The following is a 25549-nucleotide window of genomic DNA, read 5'->3' on the forward strand; positions in this document are numbered from 1 at the left end:
AAGAATAATTAAATTAGTTTTATTAATATTTGGAGTTTAAGATAATTAATATTCTTATGTAATTTTTATAATTGGTTATTTCAATATGGTATCAGAGCAGTCCTTCCTGTAGAGCCTTGGGAGTGGACTGACTATGCTTCACTGCATACTCTGAGTGTCTGTCATGCTTTGTGACTTGTTCTGATAACAAGAGTTTGTGTTTTATTTGCATGACTGTCTGATGATTAACGCTATTAGTTTACCATTGCATATCTCATGGTATCAAGTTTGGCCAACTTAATACTAATGATTTATGTATATGGAAATGCTAATGGGTTATCATAGACGAAATAGAAGTGATAGGTTAATGCGAATCACGAGGTTTTGGGGACGTTAAAAACTAAATTCTAGAAATTAGTTCCGTTTCGACGTATGCTCTCTATTCGTGCTTAGTGTTATCTCTTTCTCTACCATTTGTATTGAAATTTCTAGTTTCTGATCTCTTTCTTGCTAACCTTGTATTATCATTCGTGCATGCCCTTGCTTGACTCTGTATCTGGTTGTTGCTTGAATCTTTTGAAACATTTATTCTCACCTTACAAATTCTATGCTCCGTGTCCTGAACTTGGATTCATTTCAGTGTAACATACCATTTCTTGTAATTTCCTTTCTGAGTATTTATTTCAGATTTTCTTTGAGAAAAATTTCAATTCAAATCTTTTCTTACTTGACTGTATCCACAGCCCTTGCTTAAATTTTGATGGGATTGTTTTAATTCAGCCTAGATTTTCTTATATAAACTCTGAAGCTTCTTTATGTAGTTTAATTTTGTTTACTTGTGATATACCACTTATCTTTTATTGATTTATAGAAAAATTTATTTCAGAATCTATTCTTTAAATAGAAGCTGATTTTCTTCCAACTTTATTATTCTTATAGCTATTCTTACCTAGTTACGTACTCAAGTATCCTCCAAGATTTCTAAAGAAAACATTTTTGCCCTTAACATCAAACAAGCTTTAATTTACAAACCATGCATGATTTGTTTTGATTTGAAATTAAATTAGCATAACATATCATTTATACTTAGTTTAGTATTTTTGGAAAATGTTAGATTTATATATATTCTTTTGAAAAAGATAAACTAATTCCCTCTATTTCAAATTGAAGTTGTTCAAAATTGTTGTACTATTTTTCCTATGATGTTCATATTGAAACTGTTCAATTCAAAATTTCTTCCTAAGCCTTGAATTAATTCCCTTTATGCTTCATTTCATTACTCATATATATCCTTATTTGTTGATGATTTCACGTATTCCTTCAAATCCTGGCGAAATACCATCTTGTTCAACTGAGAACTTGAGTATTCTTCCAATTTCTCACATAAACCTTTCATGCCGTTTGTCTTTCTCTTCTCATGTTTCGTTTCCCTTATATGCGCTAGTTCTTAGGGACACGATTTGTGCGTACGGAAAGGGAATCTGGTCAGTATACGAAGTTATAAGGAGTTGTGGAAATTTTGAGGCGACGAGAGGAAGTGATTATGCTTTGTTAAAAGTTGTGAACGAATATTGTGCTTATTTGATTTTGGATTTTAAAATTTTTCTTATGTTAAGTTATTTTATCAACTCTAGCATTACCTAGTATATTTTCTTCTATGTTTATGTGATATGATTTTCTTGGAGCCTTTAAAATATTCAAAAGGGGATGTGAATATAAATCTTTTCTTCATTTTATATCAATTTTCGAGGGCAAAAATTTTTGTAAGTTGGATAGAATGTAACATCCCGCATTTTTGAAAATCTAATTATGAATAAATTGTGATTTTATTTTATTAAGTTTAAACTTTATAATTTTAGAAATTATTTTATTAGAAATAATTAAATAGATTCGGAGATAATTTTATTCTAAATCAATTAAGATTCTTAAGTAATTTTATATAATGGAATATTTTGTATAATTTTAGTAATTGAAAAATTAGAAAGGATTGTATAATTTAATTCAAGTAACTTTTATTCTGAAAGGGTTACGATTTATTTTATTAATTTGATATCTTATTTTATAAATTAGTCAATTAAGAATAATTAAATTAATTTTATTAATATTTGGAGTTTAAGTTAATTAATATTCTTATGTAATTTTTATAATTGGTTATTTCATATGTTTTGGAAATAAAATTTAGTGATGGGAGTATTATATAATTTAATTTAAGTTATTTCTATTATGAATAAATTATGGTTTATTTTATTATTTTGAGCTCTAGGAGATTTATTTATTAGGAATGATTAAATGGATTTTTATAAATACTTAAAGTTTAAGTAATTTTATTATAATTAGATATTTTGTAAATTAAAATTAAAGTTTCGGTGATAGAAAAATAATAAAAGGTTATATCATTTAATTTGAATAATTGGTATTGAGTGTAAACTATATTTTATAAAAATGTGATTAATATACTTATTTTATAATTTACACTATAAATAATTAATTGAACTTAGCAATATGTTGATAAATAATGTTCTTATATATTTTTAAGAGAATATATTTAATTTTAAAAGTACTCTTCCTTCCAATTTTATCAAAATATCTATTCATATCTATCCATATTCTTTTATAAAATCTTAATTTTAATCTTAATATCACAAATTCCTATTTCATATACTAAATCCCTAAATCTACAATCAGAAAGGGAAAGAAAGGGAACGGGGAGCTCGAGGGGGAAAACAGAAAGGGAAAAGAAAGGAAGGGGAAAGAGGGAAAGCAGGGGAAAAACGGAGGTGAAGAGAGGGAGGAGGAAGGAGCGACGCGGTCAAGACCTCACTGCTGCCGCTGTTGTGCTGCACGTGAGAGTGAGAGAGAGACACACACAGGACGAGCGTCGCGAGAATCAAGGGAGGGAGACACGGTTCCGTCCTGTTGCCGTTGTGGGTTGCGCCTGATCACCATCGCAGAAGCTCCATCGTCGCTGTTGCACATAAGAGGAGAAGATGATTTCGCTGATTTTGATTCTGTCTAAGCCCGCATCGTTGCTGGAATCGCGAACCGGGGAGGAGAGGGAGGCTGCTTCCATCGTCATTTCAGGTGTCAGAAAAGACCGTCGCCATTGAAGGATCCACCGCCGCCGAATCCCAGCTATCATCGCCGCCGGAGTCACCGTGGTTGCCGCTGGAGAAGCGCTATGAACGCCGCTGCTGATGTTAGCACGCAAGGGGGAAGAGCCCGTCCTTGCCGATTCTGCCGCCGTCAAAGGGAAAAGGAAGTGAGAGCACCGGTACGGAACGCGAGAAAGGAATCGTCGCCAAAACCGGAACAGACTCACCGGTAATTCCGCTTCTTCCTTTCTTGATTCTGTCCCGCTTTTATTTTGTTCCGCTGTTCCGATTCCGTTGGTGTCCCTACTATCCTAACTGATCGAATTGATGCTGCTGCCCGCTAGGACGGACGCCCTGGTCTCTGGTTCCTGTTATTCTGAGTACCAAAGCTGTTGCTCCATTCCCGTCTTTCCTTGGTACGATTGGTTCTGTTCTACAAACATTTTTCTGGTTATTACTCCTTTGATAATCTGTTCTGTTTTGCCCTTGCATTTGCTGCAGCCATTATTAATTTCCCCTTCAAAGTTACTGTTGCTGCTATTAGAGTTGTGGTTGATGTTGTTATCCTCGCGTTAGAACATGGAGGGTTGCTGCATTTCCAATTTTGTGTGGTTAATGCGACATCGAGGTAGGGGGTTTAAAATGATTTTAATTTTAGAATGCCCGCAAGGTTTATTGAGTAATCTGCAAATAGTCTTAATTGTTGTGAGTGATTAATTGATGATATGAATGCTAAATTGTGTTTGTGAAGCGTAATTGGAATTATTGATAGCGATATTGATTGGTTGTGTGGATGTTGAATTGTGGCTGTGAATTTATTGAAATTGAGGATTTTGTGGAATTGATTGATCATGGGTGGAATATGAAATGTTGAAGAGTGATTGATGAAAATTCTGAATTTTGATGGATTATGTTGGAATTGTTGCTGTTGAGATGGTTTTATAATTATTCTATCGGTGATGGATTTAGTTGATGATTGACTGGAATTGGGTTTAGAGAATGTTTAAAGGATTGAATTTGAGATGTTGAATTGCTTGCTGAACAGGCTGAGCTTTGAAATTAAACGGCAACTTTGAAAGTGAATCAGTGACTCTATAGTGACTGAAATGATAAGAATTTAAGTGTCAAGTAAACTATATTAAGCATAATTGTGAAAACTTAATTTTTAAGGTTTCATATCAACTAGAGAATTTAGTTATGATTTTTCAAAGTTGAACTCTAAAATCTGATTTTCTGCACAATTTTAAACGAAATCAGAAAACTTTGAAAAGCTATAACTACTTACGTAATGATCGGAATTGCATGAGACCAAGCCTGGGTTAAACTTGGGGATACCAGGAACTAAACTGGTAAATTTGAGACTTTTTCATTAAGTTTATGATCTATGGTGAATTTTTGAGTTGGGGATGTCAAATCTGGTTTTTCTGCAGAACATTTAACACAGCAGCAACTTGATTCCTTTATTAGAAACTCTGCATTTTGAATTTTGAAATGGAACCAATTTTAAATGAAACTTTGGTCCTAATACTTTAATTTCATAAAAATTTAGAATTGTTAGAGTTGTGGTTTTAAAGATTTGGATTTTCAAAGAAAGATGTATTATGCAGTAAAAGTCAGGCTTTGTTTTCTAAGTTAGTAACTTTGAGGCTTTATAATTTTTGAATCTGGAATGATATTGAGATGCAACCAATTGGGAGTGAAAACTAAGTATGTTTAGCATATGTGACTTAAATTTCAGGGCTATCCATGTTTTAATGAGTAAGTTATGGGACTTGGAAGAAGATAAGTTCATTAACTTTTAAAACAGAATTCTGCAGAAAATTAGTCAACTTCTAGGTTATATAACTTCTTCATTAAAAATGATATTGACCTGAAACCAATTGGAAAAGAAACTTGGATGAGTGACGTTGAACTGTATTAATTTTCAAAGTCATTGGATTTAACTTGGATTTTATATTGAATTTTGAATGTCACATGTTGCTGCTGTTTTTCTGGTTTTACGCACTGCAGAGTAGTCTCGGTTTTTCCTTTATTCCTAAGGCTAGAGAAACTAGAAAATTATGATCTTTAGTTTGTTAGAAAGCTTATTTCAAGACAAACGCCTGGACATAAAGTTTGCGTAATTCCGAGTTCATTTGCTATATTAAAAACAGAAAAGAAGATAGGGTGTTGGGAATGCTTGAGTGAGAGTTATGAGTTCATAAAATTAAAGATGAACCTTAGTGTTATATGGCTGTTTCAATGTTGGAATTTGCTTGTTTCTGAATTGAATTGATATTGGAAAGGTTGAAAAGAGTTTGGTGGATTGTTTGGTTGGGACCCGTAAGGGTGGCTAAGTCCTATTTTTAAAGGAGATTATGTCCAAATTTTTATAAAAGTAAAAGGACTTCATCAAAATGAATACTTGAGACTTGTTTAACGATAACAACTTTACTGATTCTTTTGAGAAAATATATTTGGTTTATAAAGTTGCTAGCAAGGACGTGGGTTTTGTCCCGCTTGCATATTTACAATTACAAAAGAGTAAAGAGATAAAGAGAAAAAGAGTAATATAGATACAGATGAAAGAGTATTCAGAGAAAAGTAAAGTGATACAGAGAATATAACAGCGAGAGTAGAGTAAAGAGATATTTGTATATATATATATATATATTTTAGTTGCTTGATGCAACGCAGTGCTATATTTATATATATATTAGTTGCTTAATGCAACCCAGAGTTTCTGTAGGGAAACTAAGTTACCTACAGCCTTTTTCCGCTTCCCCAGAGCAGAGCAGAATATATATATATTTTCCTGCAGTAAGCAGAGGCTGTCTCAAATGAGCGGCTATTATTATATGCGCATTTATTTAGGAACGGAAAATCGTATTCGGGAAATCGGGATTACTCGTGACCGGATAAATGTCGGGATTGCGGGCAGCTAACCGACACATGAGCTCATGGCCTGCACTAGGACTAGACATTCATCATATGCATCTATGTGACATTGTTTGGGTGTGTATATTGTAATTGGTTTGCCTAAGTGAATAATTCTGTTTAACTGCTAATTGCTATACTTGATGTAATTGCTCTTGATTGTGTTTGAACCTCATTACCTGTGTTTGTAACTGATTGTTTGGATTGTGGTGATTGGATATTGATTGAGTTGTTTGGGCCTGAGGCCGTGATTGGTATGTTTGAGGTATAGTTCTGTATAAAGTATCTGACTGGTTCAGCATAGACTTAATGAACCTATGCTTGGAGCACGATGATCATTTATACTGCGTAGGTAACTTCTTTTATGTTAAGGTCTAGTAAGGTATGAAAAATCAAACTGGTTCAGCATAGACTTAATGAACCTATGCTTGGAACAGGTTGGTCATTCATACAGTTTAGGAAACTTTTAAGAGTTTTATAAAGAAAATATGGGTCTAGCACTTTGAATAATTAACTAATACTTTTAAAGAAGGTTAATTTTCTTTTAGATGTCTTTGAATGAAATTAACTATTTGCGCTTTATTCTTTACTTTCACGGCATTCTCGACCTCTACTGAGAACATGTGGTTTGGTTCTCACCCCCAAATTTTTCCACCCTTTCAGTGACACAGGTTTGAAGACGCAATTTAAAGCTGCGAGCGATTAGTAGGCTTCCTTTATGGTTTTAATTGCTTTCATAGAGTTCCCTCGCTCTTTTCCTTTGAAGTTTTATTTTATCAGAGGGGTAGGTATTGTATTTGGGTTTATATAACTTCCTATGTATAAGAACTACTAATAATAATACCTCTGTGATTGTTATTACTATTTGCAATGTTTATCCTTGATACATGTCTTCAATGAATAAAAACAAAATTTTCTGGCATTTTCTTAAAACTGAAACTCGAAATCGATACAGAGGCTCGATAATTAAGTAGTTAATACTAGAGAAGGTTACGTAATGTTCGTTCTAGTAGAAATACCCTGACTTAAGCAAGGTATTTTGCTGGAAGGGATGTTACAATGAAGACTCTGATCTCAAATTCAGATGCCCCATTGTCAAAGGGGAGTCGATGTGAATCGTTGATTAGAAACCCAAGAGATATACATTCAAGCTTGTTTTCATGTAGAACGGAAGTGATTGTCAATCATGCGTTCATGAGTGAGAATGGTGATGAGTGTCACATAATCATCACATTCATCATGTTCTTGTGTGCAAATGAATATCTTAGAATAAGAATAAGTATGAATTAAATAGAAGAACAATAGTACTTTGCATTAATACTCGAGGAACAGCAGAGCTCCACACCTTAATCTATGGTGTGTAGAAACTCCACCGTTGAAAATATATCGGCCAGCCTTCCCAAATGGCATATGAATTCAAAAATAGGGAAAAAGACCTGATTCCAAGATCAAGGATGATCAAAAGATGTCTAATACAATAGTAAAAAATTCTATTTATACTAAAATAGTTACTAGGGTTACAAAAATAAGTAAATGAAGCAGAAATCTACTTCCGGGCCCACTTGGTGTGTCCTTGGGCTGAGCATTGAAGCTTTCACGTGTAGAGACTTCTCTTGGAGTTAAACGCCAGTTTGTAACTTGTTTCTGGCATTTGACTCTAGCTTGCAACTTGTTTTTGGCGTTTAACGCCAGAATAGGGTAGAAAGCTGGCGTTGAACGCTAGTTTGTGTCATCTAAACTCGGGTAAAGTATGAACTATTATATATTGCTGGAAAGACCTGGATGTCTACTTTCCAACGCAATTAAGAGCGCGCCATTTGGACTTCTATAACTCCAAAAAATTCATTTCGAGTGCAGGGAGGTCAGAATCCAACAGCATCAGCAGTCCTTTTTCAGCCTCTGAATCAGATTTTTGCTCAGGTCCCTCAATTTCAGCTAGAAAATACCGGAAATCACAGAAAAATACACAAACTCATAGTAAAGTCCAGGAATATGAATTTTGCTTAAAAACTAATAAAAATATACTAAAAACTAACTAAATCATACAAAAAATTATGTAAAAATAATGCCAAAAAGCGTATAAATTATCCGCTCATCACAACACCAAACTTAAATTGTTGCTTGTCCCCAACAAACTGAAAACAAAATAGGATAAAAAGAAGAGAATATACAATGAATCTCATAATATCAATGAAACTTAGTCCTAATTAGATGAGCGGGGCTAGTAGCTTTTTGCCTCTGAACAGTTTTGGCATCTCACTTTATCCACTACTAGAAAACTAATTATTACAGACGGATATTTCCGACGGATTTTATCCCACTGAAATACAGAGGGAATTTCAGAGGGATTTTTTGTCAGAAAACAAAAAAAATGAATTAGCAAAAATTACAGACTGAAGTGAAAATCCCTCGATAATTCCGTCGGAAAAATTAATTTTTTTCCGTGAGAAATGGTTACAGACAGAAAATCCATCTATAATTTAAAATTTTCCGTCTGTAATTAAATGAACAAAATACTATATTTTATTAAATTATTACAGACGGAAAATCCGTCTGTAATTTAAAATTTTCTGTCGAAAAATTTTAATTTAAACCTAACTTCATCCCCACCCTATCGAGCCCCTTTCACACACACAAAATGAGTTGTTCCTCTCTCCTTCAACAAGCTTCTCCGTCGAGCTTCTTCTCCTCCTTTCCTCACTCACAGCGCCATCGCCATCGCCGTCACCCCAACCACCGCAGCTCCAGCATGCCGGCGCTACATGTAGCAGCGTCTGTCCCCACCACCGTCGCGCCTCTCTCTCTCCTTTTATCCCCACTCAGTTCTGGCTCGCATATCTTCTCAGCGCCGCAGCCATCATCTCCTCTAGTCAATGCTTCAAGGTTTTGGTTTTCCAGTTTCTTTTTTAGTTTCGAATTCAAACTTTTAATTGAGGACTATGATTTGTTTGAATCTGAATTATAATTGTTTACAATATTTTGTCAGTATTAGTTTGGGAGGGAACTTGACAGTGGTGGATCTTCCTGGTATAACTAGGGTTCCTGTTCATGGCGAGCCTGAAAATATCTATGTTCAGATCAAGGATATTATCATGGAGTATATTAGGCCTGAAGAGAGCATTATTCTGAATGTTCTTTCTGCTATCGTTGATTTTACTACTTGTGAATCCATAAGAATGTCTCAGTCTGTGGATAAAACTGGTTTGAGAACCTTGGCTGTTGTAACAAAGGCTGATAAGTCTCCTGAAGGCTTGTTGGAGAAGGTAACTGCTGATGATGTTAACATTGGTCTTGGTTATGTGTGTGTCAGGAACAGGATTGGCAATGAATCTTATGAGGAGGCGAGGATTGAAGAAGAGAGGCTTTTCCCAATGACTCTGATGACATCGTCAGCGCCTTTGAGGGAAACTCCAATCTCTTCTGGGTTGAGCGTTTTGGCAAACAGTTCCTTGGCATGAACGATCTCTGGGTCAAGCACTGCGGCATCAGCCACATTGGCAGCTTCAAGGATCTCGGCATGACCGTTCTCGTTAGCCAGGTATTCATAATCATATTCCTGTTAGGGTTCTTAGATACTTACTTATCAAACTGTTATAGAGTTAGTTACACAATTAGCATTGCTTATTCTGCAACTTGTAATGTTAGTTGAGACTGATTTTGAGTGTTTAATACAAGGTGAACCGCTTAAGGAAGATGAATAGGCCTGTGGTTGGTGTTGGTTGTGCTTCAATTGGGGACACCTCTACTGCTTTGTCTGCTTACTACGCTTCTGCGGGGATCCCTTCCATTGTGTTCTTGCCTGCTAACAGGATCTCCATTGCGCAGTTGGTGCAGCCGATTGCGAATGGTGCTTTCGTGCTGAGTATTGACACCGATTTTGATGGTTGTATGCAGCTGATTAGGGAGGTTATGGCCGAGCTGCCGATATATTTGGCGAATTCTTTGAACAGTTTGAGGCTTGAGGGGCAGAAGACTGCTGCTATTGAGATTCTGCAGCAGTTTGATTGGCAGGTCCCTGATTGGGTCATTGTCCCCGGCGGCAACCTTGGCAATATTTATGCTTTTTACAAAGGGTTTCATATATGTAAAGAGTTGGGGCTTGTGGACAAGATTCCCAGGCTTGTTTGTGCCCAGGCTGCGAATGCCAATCCTTTGTATTTGTACTTCAAGTCAGGGTGGAAAGATTTTAAGGCGGTGAAGGCTAATACTACCTTTGCATCTGCCATACAAACTGGGGACCCTGTTTCAATTGACAGAGCTGTTTATGCCTTGAAGAACTCGAATGGGATTGTTGAGGAGGCGACTGAAGAGGAGTTGATGGATGCCATGGCTCAAGCAGACTCCACTGGCATGTTTATTTGCCCTTACACTGGAGTGGCTTTGACTGTATTGTTTAAGTTGAGGAATAGTGGGGTTATAAAGCCTACCGATAGGACTGTGGTGGTGAGCACGGCTCATAGGTTGAAGTTCACTCAGTCCAAAATCGATTATCATTCCAAGGATATCAAAGAGATGGCTTGCAGATATGCTAACCCACCGGTGCAAGTGAAGGCGGACTTTGGCTCGGTTATGGATGTGTTGAAGAAGTATCTGCTGAGTAAGGCTCCAAAGCATTAGGTCAGCATTGCAAGTTTTGGTCCTGTTTCCCTTCTTCATTGCTGTTTATTTCCTTCAGGCACTCCAATCTATTGTCTTTTTTGTTAGCTTTAAGTATTATAACTTGCATTCTGTATTGTTAGCTTCATTAAATAGATCCCTTCTCAGTCAACGGAGACTATTAAGATCCCTACCGCTAACTATGAGTTTGGTGCAACCTTCATTGATCATCCCAAGGTGCTTTCCCCCTCCCGTCCTCTGATTTTGCTTAGTTTGGAGCTAAATAAATAAAACGCGTCTCAAGGTGGTTCGTTTTTAGCTTGTTGCAACATATTTGTGTTGACTTTTCAAACTGACAGGAACAATTTTATGCAGTGCTAATGGAAAACTTAAATGCTGCTCATTTTAGGGGGTTTATTTCTTGTCATCTAACAATTGTGTTGTTGTGAGGTGTGGATATGGGGCTGGCATAAAATGCTATATATTGATATGTTTATTGGTTTGTCTTTCTTTTACCCCACCTTAAATGTTAAGAGACTTTTGTTCTATGGGAGCTTTGTTAAAAAACTAAATTAAAGTACTGGTGATTATATGTTGATAATTATTTGCAATAAGTATATTCAGAGGGAAAAAATAAAAAACTAATTTTGGATCCATTTATTACGGTGAAAATAATAAAATATGTTCATACTACCAATTATTACCCATAGTGAACTAGGATTTTTTTGGTATGCCATGATCAGAAAATTACTGCATTTTTTAAGAGTATATATATTTTTTATCTACAAGACATCATATTCACATTGAATATATTTCAAAAGCACGTAATAATTAGTCACAAAACATATATATAGTAATCTCTCAATAGGACCAACAACATTTATTTATAAGCCGCTATCTTGCTAATAATATGAGATTAACCACACTGATATCTATTATCTATCTCTATTCAAAATTCTCTAAACTTATCTGAAAAGTTTCTTTCATTTTTATTTATTTATTTTATCAAAATATAGTTGAATAGGACAAGAGATGAAGTCAAAAAATATCTATTGTGCCACAAAAATGTATGTATATTCTCTATTGATGAAAAAGGGAAGGATGAATTGCTAGTGCCAAGTGAATACTTGGGGTTCAAGTTTAATCATTTCTGCACTTACGTTTCTATATTTTATACTCATTAGTTGTTGCTGAAATAAATATCTATAATTTCATGCGGCCAGTAAGTCATTTATTCATGATACTATATTACTATATTCTTAGCTAGTATAGGTTTAGTGTTCACTTGATTGCAGGGCTTGTTAAGTTATAAATTAATCATACTTGTCACAGCCTTTTCTAACAAATTTCACTCCTTCTCTGCCTTCAGAAGACTATAATAATTTTGTTAAATTCAAAATTAAATGCAGAAATAATTCCAAGATTTTAATCAAAGTTCTGCATCAGAGTCTTTTTCTCTAGTGTTGTGAACAGCTTCTTTGGCAACATTTGCAGCAGATTTGGCAGAGTCAACAACTGTCTCTTTGCTCTTCTCCAAGTTAGGAACAAGTACAAGTACAATTACTTACTTAATTAAAGCCCTTCTTCTTCTTCTTCTATATAGCATACTCTATGGTTATAAACTTACACGGTTACAGTACTATATTATATTATTATTGTTGTTGTTGTTGTTGTTAATTTATTATCTCTCTCTGTGGTGCTAGAAGGTGCTGAATTAAGGAGAGAAGAGAGAGAAAATTTTGGAGAAGGTTTGAAGTGATTGGATTTCACAATTATATGCATTAAAAGCTATCTAAGACCATATATCAGTTACAATGAAATATATGCACGGCTTCAATAATAATAATAATAATATCAAATACATGCCGTAAACTACAAGGGTTTTCTTTCTTGTTTGGCTAATGTATTATTGCAACCATTGGTTCCCTCAATAAAATAAGAATTTAAAATTAGAGAAAGGACAACAAGGTGAAGTAGAAATGGAATAAAAACTGTCTTCAAAAACCAATTATATAAGAAAAAAATTGGGCTGAGAATAATATTAATAACTATCCCTGTCAGTAGACGACCTCATAATTTTTAGTTTTTGAATTAATTTTTTTAAGATTATATGGGACCAATATGTCATACCTTTTCTAAACTGTTGGTCTTAACTCTTAAGCCAAGAATATAGTGTAAAGCTGCCCATGGTTTCTACTAAAATTTCAATTACAAATGTATTTGCAGTTACAACTTTTTCATGACAATTTTCGGTTTGTGCAGGCTTTATGGCAGCTGTTGTGGGTAAATCATACCACAAATCCTAATTTGCTGAAATCTGCTTCAGCCAGTTCAGCTAGTAAGAGGCAGTCTGTTAAAGCTATTCAACAGAGGGTTAGCACTGTGGTTTCTGAGCTTCTTTCACAGGTAGAGATAATCCATTGGTTGCATATCTTTTTTTCCCCTCCTTTTTCTCACTTGTGTTTTGATTTACTTCCCTAAGCTGCAAGATTGGAACAACAGGCGGCAGTTTACATCCCCCGGTGATTTTCATGCTGATGGGGTGAATGACTTTTTTATCTCCCAGGTATTTTCATTATCAATGATTTTTAAGGTTATATGAACAAAAGCTTAGGTTACTAGTTGTATAATCCTTTTCCCACAGGCTGTAACAGAAAACACATGAGCAAATGAAATTTTGAAGCAGGCCCTTTTCTTGATACCATTTACGAGCAGGGTTAAAATATTCTCTGTAAGAATCTACTCTGCTTGGATTTTATTTTGATAATGGTTACCTCTGTATGATTGTTTTATTTAAATAGACAACAGTGGAATAGTTTTCGTAAGTTTCTACATATCATTATATGTTGGATTTCATTACAATTTAGGGGACTATAATGTAGTTACTGTTTCAACAGTCTCAACTAGCTGCAGTTAGGCAAAGACATGGTTCTCAGGCTGGATTTACTCGAAACCGGTTCAGAATAAAACGAGATCGCATTTTAGAAGATGCTTATAATCAAATGAGTTAGTTTTGTGCTGGTCAGGTCTGCCAATCTGCTTGTGGCTACTTGATACATTTCTGGTTCAAGGAGAATTCATGCACATATGGTTGATGGATGCTGATTCATGTCCATTTGTTTGAGAAAGATTAACTGAATCTTTCTGTAATATATGTAAAATTGTGTAAAATTTAGTATGGTTGAACAATATACTGAGGATTATAGTTGATAATACACTTTGTTTATGTTTTGAATTATATTGACTTGTTTGTTTATAATAATTTTTTTTTTAATTTTATAATACGGTGAATTTGTTTATTTTTTGTAATATTATAAATATTTGAATACAAATTAGATAAAAATTTGTATTAAATTTATATTTATTTTGTATGAAAACAAGTTTATTTTCTAATTGGAAAAGTAAAAAAAATTTATTTTAGCTTACTGACGGATTTACAGACGGATTTTTTGTCTGTAATAAGAGTGTGAGATGATTTTTCAAGGTTTAAATTACAGACGGAAAATCTGTCGAAAAATCTGTCTGTAATTACAGACGAAAAATCCGTCTGTAATTACAGACAGAAAATCCGTCGGAAAATCCGTCTGTAATTACAGACGGAAAATCCGTCGGAAAGTTCGTCGGCTTCGAGAAATGGATGGAGAATTTACAGAGGAAAAATCCGTCGGTAACTGATAAAAATCCGTCGGTAATTTTCCGACGGAAAAAAATCCGTCGGTAAATAATTTCCGACGAGGCTTTTACAGAAGGACAAAATCCGTCGATAATTTCGTCGGTAACCAAAAATCCGTCTGTAATATAGACCAAATCTGTTTGTAAATCTGTCTGTATTAAGTCAATTTCTAGTTGTGATCCTTTGAAATTCAAAATGATTGGCATCTATAAGAACTCAGAATTTTAAACAGCGTTATTGATTCTCCTAGTTCAGTATGTTAATTCTTGAACACAGCTATTTTATGAGTCTTGGTCGTGGCCCTAAGCACTTTGTTTTCCAATATTACCACCGGATACATAAATGCCACAGACACGTAACTGGGTGAACCTTTTCAGATTGTGACTTAGCTTTGCTAAAGTCCCCAATTAGACGTGTCCAAAGTTCTTAAGCACACTCTTTTTGCTTTGACTCATGACTTTAACCACTCAGTCTCAAGCTTTTTACTTGGACCTTCATGACACAAGCACATGGTTAGGGACAGCTTAATTTAGCCGCTTAGGCCTGGATTTTATTTCCTTGGGCCCTCCTATCCATTAATGCTCAAAGCCTTGGATCTTTTTTACCATTGTCTTTTGGTTTAAAGGGCTATTGGCTTTTTCTGCTTGCTTTTTCTTTTTCTTTTTCTTTTTTTTGCCATTTTTTTCTTCTTTTTTTTCGCTATTTTCTCTTTTTCACTGCTTTTTCTTGCTTCAAGAATCAATTTCATGATTTTTCAGATTATCAATAATATTTCTCTTTGTTCATCATTCAATCAAGAGCCAACAATTTTAACATTCATAAACTTCATTATCAAAAATATGTATTGTTCAAGCATTCATTCAGAAAACAAAAAGTATTGCCACCACATCAAAATAATTAAACTAATTTCAAGATAAAATTTGAAATCCAAGTACTTCTTGTTCTTTTGTATTTAAGCACATTTTTCATTTAAGAGAGGTAAAGTATTCATAGAATTATTCATAGCTTTAAGACATAGACACTAGACACTAATGATCATGTAATGAAGACATAAACATAGATAGCACATAAAACATAAAAATTGAAAAACAGAAAAAATAAGAGCAAGGAGATCAAAGAACGGGTCCACCTTAGTGATGGCGGCTAGTTCTTCCTCTTGAAGATCCAATGTAGTGCTTGAGCTCATCTATGTCTCTTCCTTGCCTTTGTTGCTCCTCCTTCATAGATTTTTGGTCCTCTCTGATTTCATGGAGGATAATGGAGTGCTTTTGGTGCTCCATCCTTAGTGCTTTTGGTGCTCCTATCCTTAGTTGCTCCCAATAGTTGTGTGGAGGAAAATATATCCCTTGAGGTATCTCAGTGATTTCTTGATGAGGGAATTCCTCATGCTCTTGTTGAGATCCATGAGTGGGCTCTCTTGTTTGCTCCATCATTTTCTTAGTGATGGGCTTGTATGCACCTTTGAAATGAATCTCTCCATCTCCCATGACTCAGAGGTGGAAGCTTTTGCCTTCCCTTTCCTCTTTCTAGAGGTTTTTCCGGCCTTAGGTGCCAAAAATGGTTATGGAAAAACAAAAAGCAATGCTTTTACCACACCAAACTTAAAAGGTTTTGCTCGTCCTCGAGCAAAAGAAGAAAGAAAGAAGGGGAAGAAGAAGAAAATGGAGGAGATGGAGGGTGGTAGTGAATTTAGCCAAGGGGGATAGGAGAGGGTTTGTGATGTGTGAAAATGAAGGAGTGAAGGGGGGTATTTATAGGGAAAGAGAATAGGATTTGATAGGTGAGTGGTATTTTGGGTGGAGTGTTATAGAGATGTGTGAGGGGGAGAGAGAGAGAGAGAGGTGGGGTAGGTGGGGATCCTGTGGGGTCCACAAATCCTGAGGGATCAAGGACTTCTCATCCCTGCTCCAATTAGGCGTGCAAAATGCCCTTATTGTGCAATCCTGGCGTTTAACGCCAGACTGCTGCTTGTTTCTGGCGTTAAACACCGGCTTTTATTCATTTCCTGGCGTTAAACGCCAAGCTGTAACATGTTTCTGGTGTTTAATGCCAGTTTGTTGCTTCTTTCTGGCGTTTAACGCCAGTCTGGTGCTTCTTTTTGGCGTTTAACACCCATAATGGTGCCAGACTGGGCATTAAACGCCCATTTTACTACCCTTACTAGCGTTTAAATGCCAGTAAGTTTCTCCTCCAGGGTGTGCTATTTTTAATGTTGTTTTTTATTTTTCTTTAATTTTTGTAGTTGTTTTTGTGACTCCACATGATCATCAACCTAAAAAAAAGAAATAACATAGATAAATAAAATTGGGTTGCCTCCTAATAAGCACTTCTTTAACGTCAATAGCTTGACAGTGGGCTCTCATGGAGCTTCATAGATGTTCAGAGTATTATTGGGGCTTCTCAACACCAAACTTAGAGTTTGGTTGTGGCCTCCCAACACCAAACTTAGAGTTTGACTGTGGGGGCTTTGTTTGACTCTGCATTGAGAGAAGCTTTTCTTGCTTCCTCTCCATGGTTACAGAGGGAGATCCTTGAGTTTTAAACACAAGGTAGTCCTCATTCAATTGAAGGATCAACTCTCCTCTGTCCACATCAATCACAGCTTTTGCTGTGGCTAGGAAGGGTCTTCCAAGGATGATGGATTCATCCTCATCCTTTCCAGTGTCTAGGATTATGAAATCAGCAGGGATGTAAAGGCCTTTGACCTTTACTGGCACGTCCTCTACCTGTCCATAAGCCTTTTTCATGGATTTGTCTGTCATCTCTAATGAGAATTTGGCATCCTGTACCTCAAAGATTTCCAGTTTCTCCATTATAGAGAGTCGCATTAAGTTTATGCCTGACCCCAGGTCACACAAAGCCTTCTCAAAGGTCATGGTGTCTATGGTATAAGGAATTAAAAATTTACCAGGATCCTATTTCTTTTGAGGTAATGTCTGCCTAACCAAGTCATTCAGTTCATTAGTGAGCAAGGGGGGTTCATCCACCCAAGTTTCATTACCAAATAACTTGGCATTCAGCTTCATGATTGCTCCAAGGTACTTAGCAACTTGCTCTTCAGTAATATCTTCATCCTCTTCAGAGGAAGAATAATCATCAGAGCTCATGAATGGCAGAAGTAGGTTCAATGGAATCTCTATGGTCTCTAGATGAGCCTCAGATTCCTTAGGTTTCTCAAATGGGAACTTCTTTTTGTCCAGAGGACGTCCCATGAGGTCTTCCTCACTAGGATTCACGTCATCCTCCTCCTCTCTAGGTTCGGCCACACCAAGTAAGGTTATGGCCTTGCACTCTCTTTTTGGATTCTCTTCTGTATTGCTTGGGAGAGTACTAGGAGGAGTTTCAGTGACTCTTTTACTCAACTGGCCCACTTGTGCCTCCAAATTTCTAATGGAGGACCTTATTTCATTTATGAAACTTAGAGTGGCCTTAGATAGATTAGAGACTATGTTTGCTAAGCTAGAGGGGCTCTGCTCAGAATTCTCTGTCCGTTGCTGAGAGGATGATGGAAAAGGCTTGCTATTCCTAAACTTGTTTCTTCCACCATTATTAAAGCCTTGTTGAGGCTTTCGGTGATCCTTCCATGAGAAATTTGGATAATTTCTCCATGAGGGATTATAGGTGTTTCCATAGGCTTTACCCATGTAATTCACCTCTGTCATTGCAGGGTTCTCAGGATCATAAGCTTCTTCTTCAGAAGATGCTTCTTTAGTACTGTTGGATGCATTTTGCAATCCATTCAGACTCTAAGAAATCATATTGACTTGCTGAGTCAACAATTTGTTCTGAGCCAATATGGCATTCAGAGCATCAATTTCAAGAACTCCTTTCCTCTAAGGCGTCTCATTACTCACAGGATTCCTTTTAGAGGTGTACATGAACTGGTTATTTGCAACCATTTCAATGAGTTCCTAAGCTTCTGCAGGCGTTTTCTTCAGGTGAATAGATCCACCTGCAGAATGGTCCAATGACATCTCAGACAATTCAGACAGACCATCATAGAATATATCCAGGATGGTCCATTCTGAGAGCATGTCAGAAGGACGCTTTTTGGTCAGTTGTTTATATCTTTTTCAAGCTTCATAGAGGGATTTACCCTCTTTCTGTCTAAAGATTTGAACATCCACTCTGAGCTTGCTCAGCTTTTGAGGAGGAAAGAACTTGGCTAAGAAAGCCATGACCAGCTTATCCCAAGAGTTTAGGCTATCTTTAGGTTGAGAGTCCAACCATATTCTAGCTCTGTCTCTTACAGCAAAAGGAAAAAGCATAAGCTTATAAACCTCGGGATCAACTCCATTGGTCTTAATAGTATCACATATCTGCAAGACTTCAGTTAAAAACTGAAAAGGATCTTCTGATGGAAGTCCATGAAACTTGCAATTCTGTTGCATCAGAGAAACTAATTGAGGCTTAAGCTCAAAGTTGTTTGCTCCAATGGCAGGGATTGAGATGCTTCTTCCATGGAAGTTGGAATTTGGTGCAGTAAAGTTACCAAGCATCTTCCTTGCATTATTTTTGGGTTCGGCCATGTCTCCTTCTTTTTCGAGATTCTCTGTAAGGTTTTCTCTGGATTGTTATGCTTTAGCTTCTCTTAGCTTCTTCTTCAGAGTCCTTTCAGGTTTAGGGTCAGCTTCAACAAGAATGTCCTTGTCCTTGTTCCTGCTCATATGAAAAAGAAGAGAACAAAAAATAATAGGGATCCTCTTTACCCAGATATAGAGGTTCCTTTATGTGAGTAGAAGAAGAGAAGTGTTAGTAGATAAATAAATAAATAGAAAGAGATGAGAGAGAGGAGTTTTCAAAAATAATTAAGAAGAAAAGGAAAATATTTTTGTTTTTATTTTAAAATATAGTTAGAATTTGAAAATTAAGAAAAGGGATAAAATTAAAAGTTAAAACAATTAGTTAAATAAAAAGATTTTTGAAAAAGAGGAAGTTGATTTTCGAAAATTAGAGAGAGAAAACTAGTTAGGTGGTTTTGAAAAAGATAAGAAATAGTAAAACAAATAAAAAGTCAATTAGTTAATTGAAAAAGATTTAAAAATCAATTTTGAAAAGATAAGAAGTTAGAAAAGATTTTTGAAATCAAAATTTAAAAAAGAGATATGATTGAAAAAGATATGATTAAAAAGATATGATTGAAATTTATTTTGAAAAAGAAATTTAGAAAGATTTGATTTTGAAAATTAAAGTTAATGACTTGACCAACAAGAAGTCAAAAGATATGACTCTAGAATTTAAAGGTTGAACCTTTCTTAACAAGAAAGTAACAAACTTGAAATTTTTAAATCAATCACATTAATTGTTAGTAAAGTTTTCGAAAATTATGAAATAAAATTAAGAAAAAGATTTTGAAATCAATTTTTAAAATTTTTGAAAATAATAAAAAAATAAAAAAGATTTGAAAAGATAAGATTTTTAAAATTGAAATCTTGACTTGAGTAACAAGAAACAACTTATTTTAAAAATTTTTGACTAAATCAACCCAAAGATTTCGAAATTTATGAGTGAAATAAAGAAAAGATATTTTTTATTTTTGAATTTTTAATGAGGAGAGAGAAAAAAAGAAAAGATATCATTTTTGTATTTTTCTCTTTTTTTTTCAGTAAATAGTAAGATTGACACAAGACATGAAAAATTAAGATCAAAACACATAATGCATGCAAGAACACTTTGAATGTCAAGATGAACACCAAGAACACTTTGAAGATCATGATGAGCACCAAGAACTTATTTTTGAAAAATTTTCAAGAAAAGAATAGCATGCAAGACACCAAACTTAAAGATTTTTCATGTTTAGACACTATGAATTCAAAAATGCATATGAAAAATAACAAAAGACACAAAACAAGAAAATATGAAGATCAAACAAGAAGACTTGTCAAGAACAACTTGAAGATCATGAAGAATGCAATGCATGAATTTTTCGAAAAATGCACAAATTTTAAAAATATGCAATTGACACCAAACTTAAAAGTTGACACTAGACTCAAACAAGAAACACAAAATATTTTTTTATTTTTATGATTTTATTAATTTTTTTCAAAAATTATCTTGAAAGCAACTTGAAAATTATCTTGAAAATAAAAATTTTGGAAGATTTTTGAAAACTTTTTGAAAATAAAATAAAGGTTGAAACAAAAAGAAAATGACCTAATCTGAGCAACAAGATGAACCGTCAGTTGTCCAAACTTGAACAATCCCCGGCAACGGCGCCAAAAAATTGGTGCACGAAATTGTGATCTCAATGGCGCCAACAACTTAGTACGCACAATTGTAATCTCAACTCTTTTCCACAACTAACCAGCAAGTGCACTAGGTCGTCCAAGTAATAAACCTTACGTGAGTAAGGGTCGATCCCACGGAGATTGTCGGCTTGAAGCAAGCTATGTTCATCTTGTAAATCTCAGTCAGGCGGATTCAAATGGTTATGGAGTTTTGATAATTAAAATATAAATAAACATAAAATAAAGATAGAGATACTTATGTAATTCATTGATGGAAATTTCAGATAAGCGTTTGGAGATGCGTTGTTCCATCTGAATCTCTACTTTCCTACTGCCTTCATCCAATCCTTCATACTCCTTTCTATGGCAAGCTGTATATTGGGTGTCACCGTTGTCAATGGCTACTTCCTGTCCTCTCAGAAAAAATGGTCCTCTACGGTTTCTGTACGGCTAATCAACTGTCAGATTTCTTGTCTCGGATGAAAAATACCATGCACAGATATCGTATGGCTAATCAGTTGTTAGTTCTCAATCGTGTAGGAATAGGATTTACTATCCTTTTGTGTCTGTCACCAGGCCATACAGTCGCGAGTTTGAAGCTCGTTACAGTCATCCCATCCTAGATCCTACTCAGAATATCACAGACAAGGTTTAGACTTTTCGGATCTCAAGAATGCTGCCAATTGATTCTAGCTTATACCACGAAGACTCTGATCTCAAATTCAGATGCCCCATTGTCAGAGGGAAGTCGATGTTAATCGTTGATTAGAAACCCAAGAGATATACATTCAAGCTTATTTTCATGTAGAAAGGAAGTGGTTGTCAATCACGCGTTTATGAGTGAGAATGGTGATGAGTGTCACATAATCATCACATTCATCATGTTCTTGTGTGCGAATGAATATCTTAGAAAAAGAATAAGCATGAATTGAATAAAAGAACAATAGTACTTTGCATTAATACTCGAGGAACAGCAGAGCTCCACACCTTAATCTATGGTGTGTAGAAACTCCACCGTTGAAAATACATAAGAATAAGGTCTAGGCATGGCCGAATGGCCAGCCTCCCTAAATGGAATATGAATTCAAAAATAGGGATAAAGACCTGATCCCAAGATCAAGGATGATCAGAAGATGTCTAATACAATAGTAAAAAGTTCTATTTATACTAAACTAGTTACTAAGGTTACAGAAATAAGTAAATGATGCAGAAATCCACTTCAGGGCCCACTTGGTGTGTGCTTGGCCTGAGCATTGAAGTTTTCACGTGTAGAGACTTCTGTTGGAGTTAAACGCCAGTTTGTAACTTGTTTCTGGCGTTTGACTCTAGCTTGCAACTTTAAACGCTAGAATAGGGTAGAAAGCTGGCATTGAATGCCAGTTTGCGTCGTCTAAACTCGGATAAAATATATACTATTATATATTGCTGGAAAGCGCTGGATGTCTACTTTTCAACGCAATTGAGAGCGCATCATTTGGACTTCTGTAACTCCAAAAAATCCATTTCGAGTGCAGAGAGTTCAGAATCCAACAGCATCAGTAGTCCTTTTTCAAGCTCTGAATCAGATTTTTGCTCAGGTCCCTAAATTTCAACCAAAAAATACCTGAAATCACAGAAAAATACTCAAACTCATAGTAAAGTCCAGAAATGTGAATTTTTCTTAAAAACTAATAAAAATATACTAAAAACTAACTAAATCATACTAAAAATATGTAAAAATAATGCCAAAAAGCGTATAAATTATCCGCTCATCACACCTGCACTAGACAAGGATGGTGGTTCCATCCTGCTTGTTTCATGGTTGCAGTGTGATGTAGGGATGGTGGTTTTATCCTGCCTATATTCTCTTGGATGCAAGGTGAGATGACACTCTCCGTTGAAATGAGACAGCATTCTCCGTTGTCGTGGCACGATTTGTACCTCCCAGAGAAGGTGAGACAGCACTCTTTGTTGAGATAATAGTACCATGACTTGTTTGATTTCTCCTAGGAATGTGCACCGAGAGACCGATCCGAATAATGCTAGCCGGATTTTGAGTCGGGTTTGGCATTATAACTGACACGTGAGCTCATGACCAATAGGACAGACATGCATCATGTAACAACCCAGTTTTTGAGTACGTGAGATCTTTTCGGAAGACACAGAGTTCTTCGGAAGATCAGTGAAGGGAACACCTCTAATATATCATCAAACATCTCAAGCCTCATTGTCATTATGTCATCTTTAAGCCAGAACTTCTTTTGAGGCAAGCTCGACAGCGCGGTCGCGGAGAACCTAGTTTTTGAACCGTATTGGTTAGGAGCTTTTGATTCTAGTTTCCGTAATTAGTGTTAGTTTGATGAGCCGGACTCAATTCATGAGAGAAGAGAAATAATAATATAACATTATTATTATATTAATATTAGAGATGCTTGAATAATATTACAATATTATTTGATCTGTTTTAGTTGAAAATAGGAGATCAGTTTAACCGAGTTCACAGTCTACTGGTGCAGATTAACACCAGCATTCTCTAATGACTTTAGCAATGCTAATGCCTCATCATATATCATATATTCTCATGTTAATCATGTTACTAGTGTCATTTATACTAGTAGCTCAGATATTAATCTCTAGAAGTGTTGTTAAGTGTATGTTCTAATACATCTAGTTTTAGTAATTATACACCTGAGATATTTTTCAACCACCTCCCAAACTAGCCAATCATCATCAAGCACGACTTTTATCACCCCCAAGACCTCCAAGGCTGCCTCATTTTCTCATTGTGGCCAAAAATTATCAAGAGAAAAAGGAGAAAAAGTTCTTGGTTCATAAATCTTCAAAGCTTGATTTCTTCTGAACTAAAACTCAAATCAAAACTCTAATTACACCATAATGATCCTCTCTTCTTCCTCTACATAACCATATAACTTTTCATGGATAAAAATTAGGTGAGATAGTTGTCTCCCTCCCTCTTCAATTTGGTTTTCAAGGAAAACTATGCTAAACATGTGTTTTCTTGATGTTCTTCCTTAGATCTCTTGCTTAGCTTGACTTGTGGGCCAAAGATCTTTAATTTTCAGAAATTTTAAGGTTAGGATATCCTTCCTAATCTGCTGTTGAAGTTTTGGTTAGTTGATGGTTTTGAGTTTCAAAGTTGTTCTTGATTGGATTTAGGAGGAAAAAGTGCTTTAAGAACACTTCAAAGAGTAATCGGATTTGGAGCAGCAAATCAAGGTAGGGTTTGGTAAAATTAATATTGATTAATTTTTTTTGAGTTGTGTGATTATGATATGATTTGGTTATGCTTGAAATTGATTGTTTATATGAGTGATTCTTGTTGAAATTTTGGTGAAAATTTGATGAAATTCAAGCTATGAACTTGTGTTCTTGGGAAGCTGGGAAAAATAAACCCTAACTCTTAAATTGGGGTTGAATTTTTGTTGTAATCAAGGTGAAAATACGGGGATTTAATGGCTGCAATTTTATTTTGAATTATCGTAAAAATCGGTTACCTAAAAGATTAAAAAACAGGTAAGAACAAAGAAAAAATTTGAAGAATTTATGAAGAACACGAAGAACACTTTGAGTGTGGTGATGAAATTTAAAGAACACCTTTTTGATCCATAAAAGGGCAAGGAAGTAAATATTTTGGTGTTGTGGGTTATTTTGTAATTTCTAAAAGTTAGGGTGGTTAAAGTAGAAATATTAAAAGTTACGGGTGGTTAAAAGTGACTTTGAAAGGTTAAAAGTTAAAAAGGGATAATTTTCAAAAATATATTAATAAAATAATAAATAATAATAAAATATTAAATAATAATATTTAATTAAAAATAATATTTTAATAAAAATAATAAAATAATGCAAAAAAGGCAGTTTTTCGTAAAGTTTTAGAAAGACAACTTTAAGCGCAGAATCTCATAATTACCTTCATAAAATACTTAGGGATTGGTAATAACATATTAGCGAGGCAAAGAGAGAGGAAAGATAAAAAGTTGAAGAAAAGATAAAAATCAAGGAAAAAGTCTGTAAAGTTTTAATGACAGAAACAAATAGAGACTAGTGAACGAACTAGGAGCAACATAATTAGTTCTTGAGTTACGCCTAGGGTCAGGTATTATATAAAAAGTTAAACTGTTTCAGTATAGATTTAATGAACCTATACTTGGGACAGACTAACTATTCATACCAAAATTTACATAAGCCTTAAATACATATGTTAAACAGAGAAATTAGAGCAAAGTAAAGAGACACGGAGAAAAGAGGAACCAGAGCAGATTAAAGACATAAAGAGAAAAGAGTAACCAAAGCAGAGTGAAGATACAAAGAGTACATAGTAATATGATAAAGAGATTAGAGAACAAGCAGAGGGCCTGTTGAAAGGTCATTTGTTGCATTAAAGCAACTCTAGAGATTCTTATGTGTTCATCTGCTGCATTAAGGCAGTCAGATAGATGGTGGTACGACCATTGAGAATGCTTTCCTAGGATACCTTGCTATAATGCTTTGCTATAAGACAGAGATTACTTACAGAAGTATCGAGATCAGTGTGCTCCTGTAAGACAAAGGGTGCTTACAGTAAGTGTGCTGTACTCATGTAAGACAGAGGTTGCTTACATTGAGTGTGTTGTACTCCTGTAAGACAAAGGTTGCTTACAGTGAGTATGTTGGGCATATATAGCTAACAAATGCCACCCTGCAAGACAAAGGGTGCTTGTAATGGGTACCCCGCAAGACAAAAGGTGCTTGCAATGGGTATTGCCAACAGGAAAGTCTTATCCAGACAGAGGTTGCTGGGTAACGACTAGAGCGGGTTAGTAACCGACAAATGAGCTCATTACCTGCACTAGGGCTAGACATGCATCATACTTGGTTCTGCATTTTCTCGTTATGATTGTTGTATGAATGTATGTTTTCTTTGTTTGTATTCTATTCTCTATGTCTGTGTTTTATTTTCTTGTATTCTTCTGTTTGTGTTTTGCTTTCTATTTTCTCTAGTTTCTCTATTTATCTGTATTTTCTGTTTATTGCTTCTCTATATTCTGCTATTTATCTACTAAACAACACCAAATTAATGAACTTGACTA

General features: G+C 35.1%; 1 protein-coding gene and 1 long non-coding RNA gene across 2 annotated transcripts; both read left to right on the plus strand.

Moving 5' to 3' along the window:
* The first annotated feature begins 2646 nt into the window (after positions 1-2646).
* Positions 2647-6869, plus strand: LOC130969003 (uncharacterized). Its single transcript, XR_009081763.1, has 4 exons — positions 2647-3300; positions 3416-3487; positions 3573-3699; positions 6651-6869. It is a non-coding gene; the product is annotated as an uncharacterized LOC130969003 (long non-coding RNA).
* Positions 6870-8736: 1867 nt separating this feature from the next.
* On the plus strand, positions 8737-13789 carry LOC130966379 (threonine synthase, chloroplastic-like). Its single transcript, XM_057891175.1, has 9 exons — positions 8737-8870; positions 8974-9288; positions 9342-9525; positions 9663-10820; positions 11993-12331; positions 12846-12989; positions 13066-13149; positions 13228-13314; positions 13481-13789. Exons 1-4 carry the CDS (start codon positions 8737-8739, stop codon positions 10602-10604), a joined length of 1575 nt encoding a protein of 524 aa, XP_057747158.1. The 3' UTR covers positions 10605-10820; positions 11993-12331; positions 12846-12989; positions 13066-13149; positions 13228-13314; positions 13481-13789.
* The last annotated feature ends 11760 nt before the right edge of the window (positions 13790-25549 follow it).

This window comes from Arachis stenosperma, chromosome 3, assembly GCF_014773155.1.
Source record: "Arachis stenosperma cultivar V10309 chromosome 3, arast.V10309.gnm1.PFL2, whole genome shotgun sequence".
Lineage (NCBI taxonomy): Eukaryota > Viridiplantae > Streptophyta > Magnoliopsida > Fabales > Fabaceae > Arachis > Arachis stenosperma.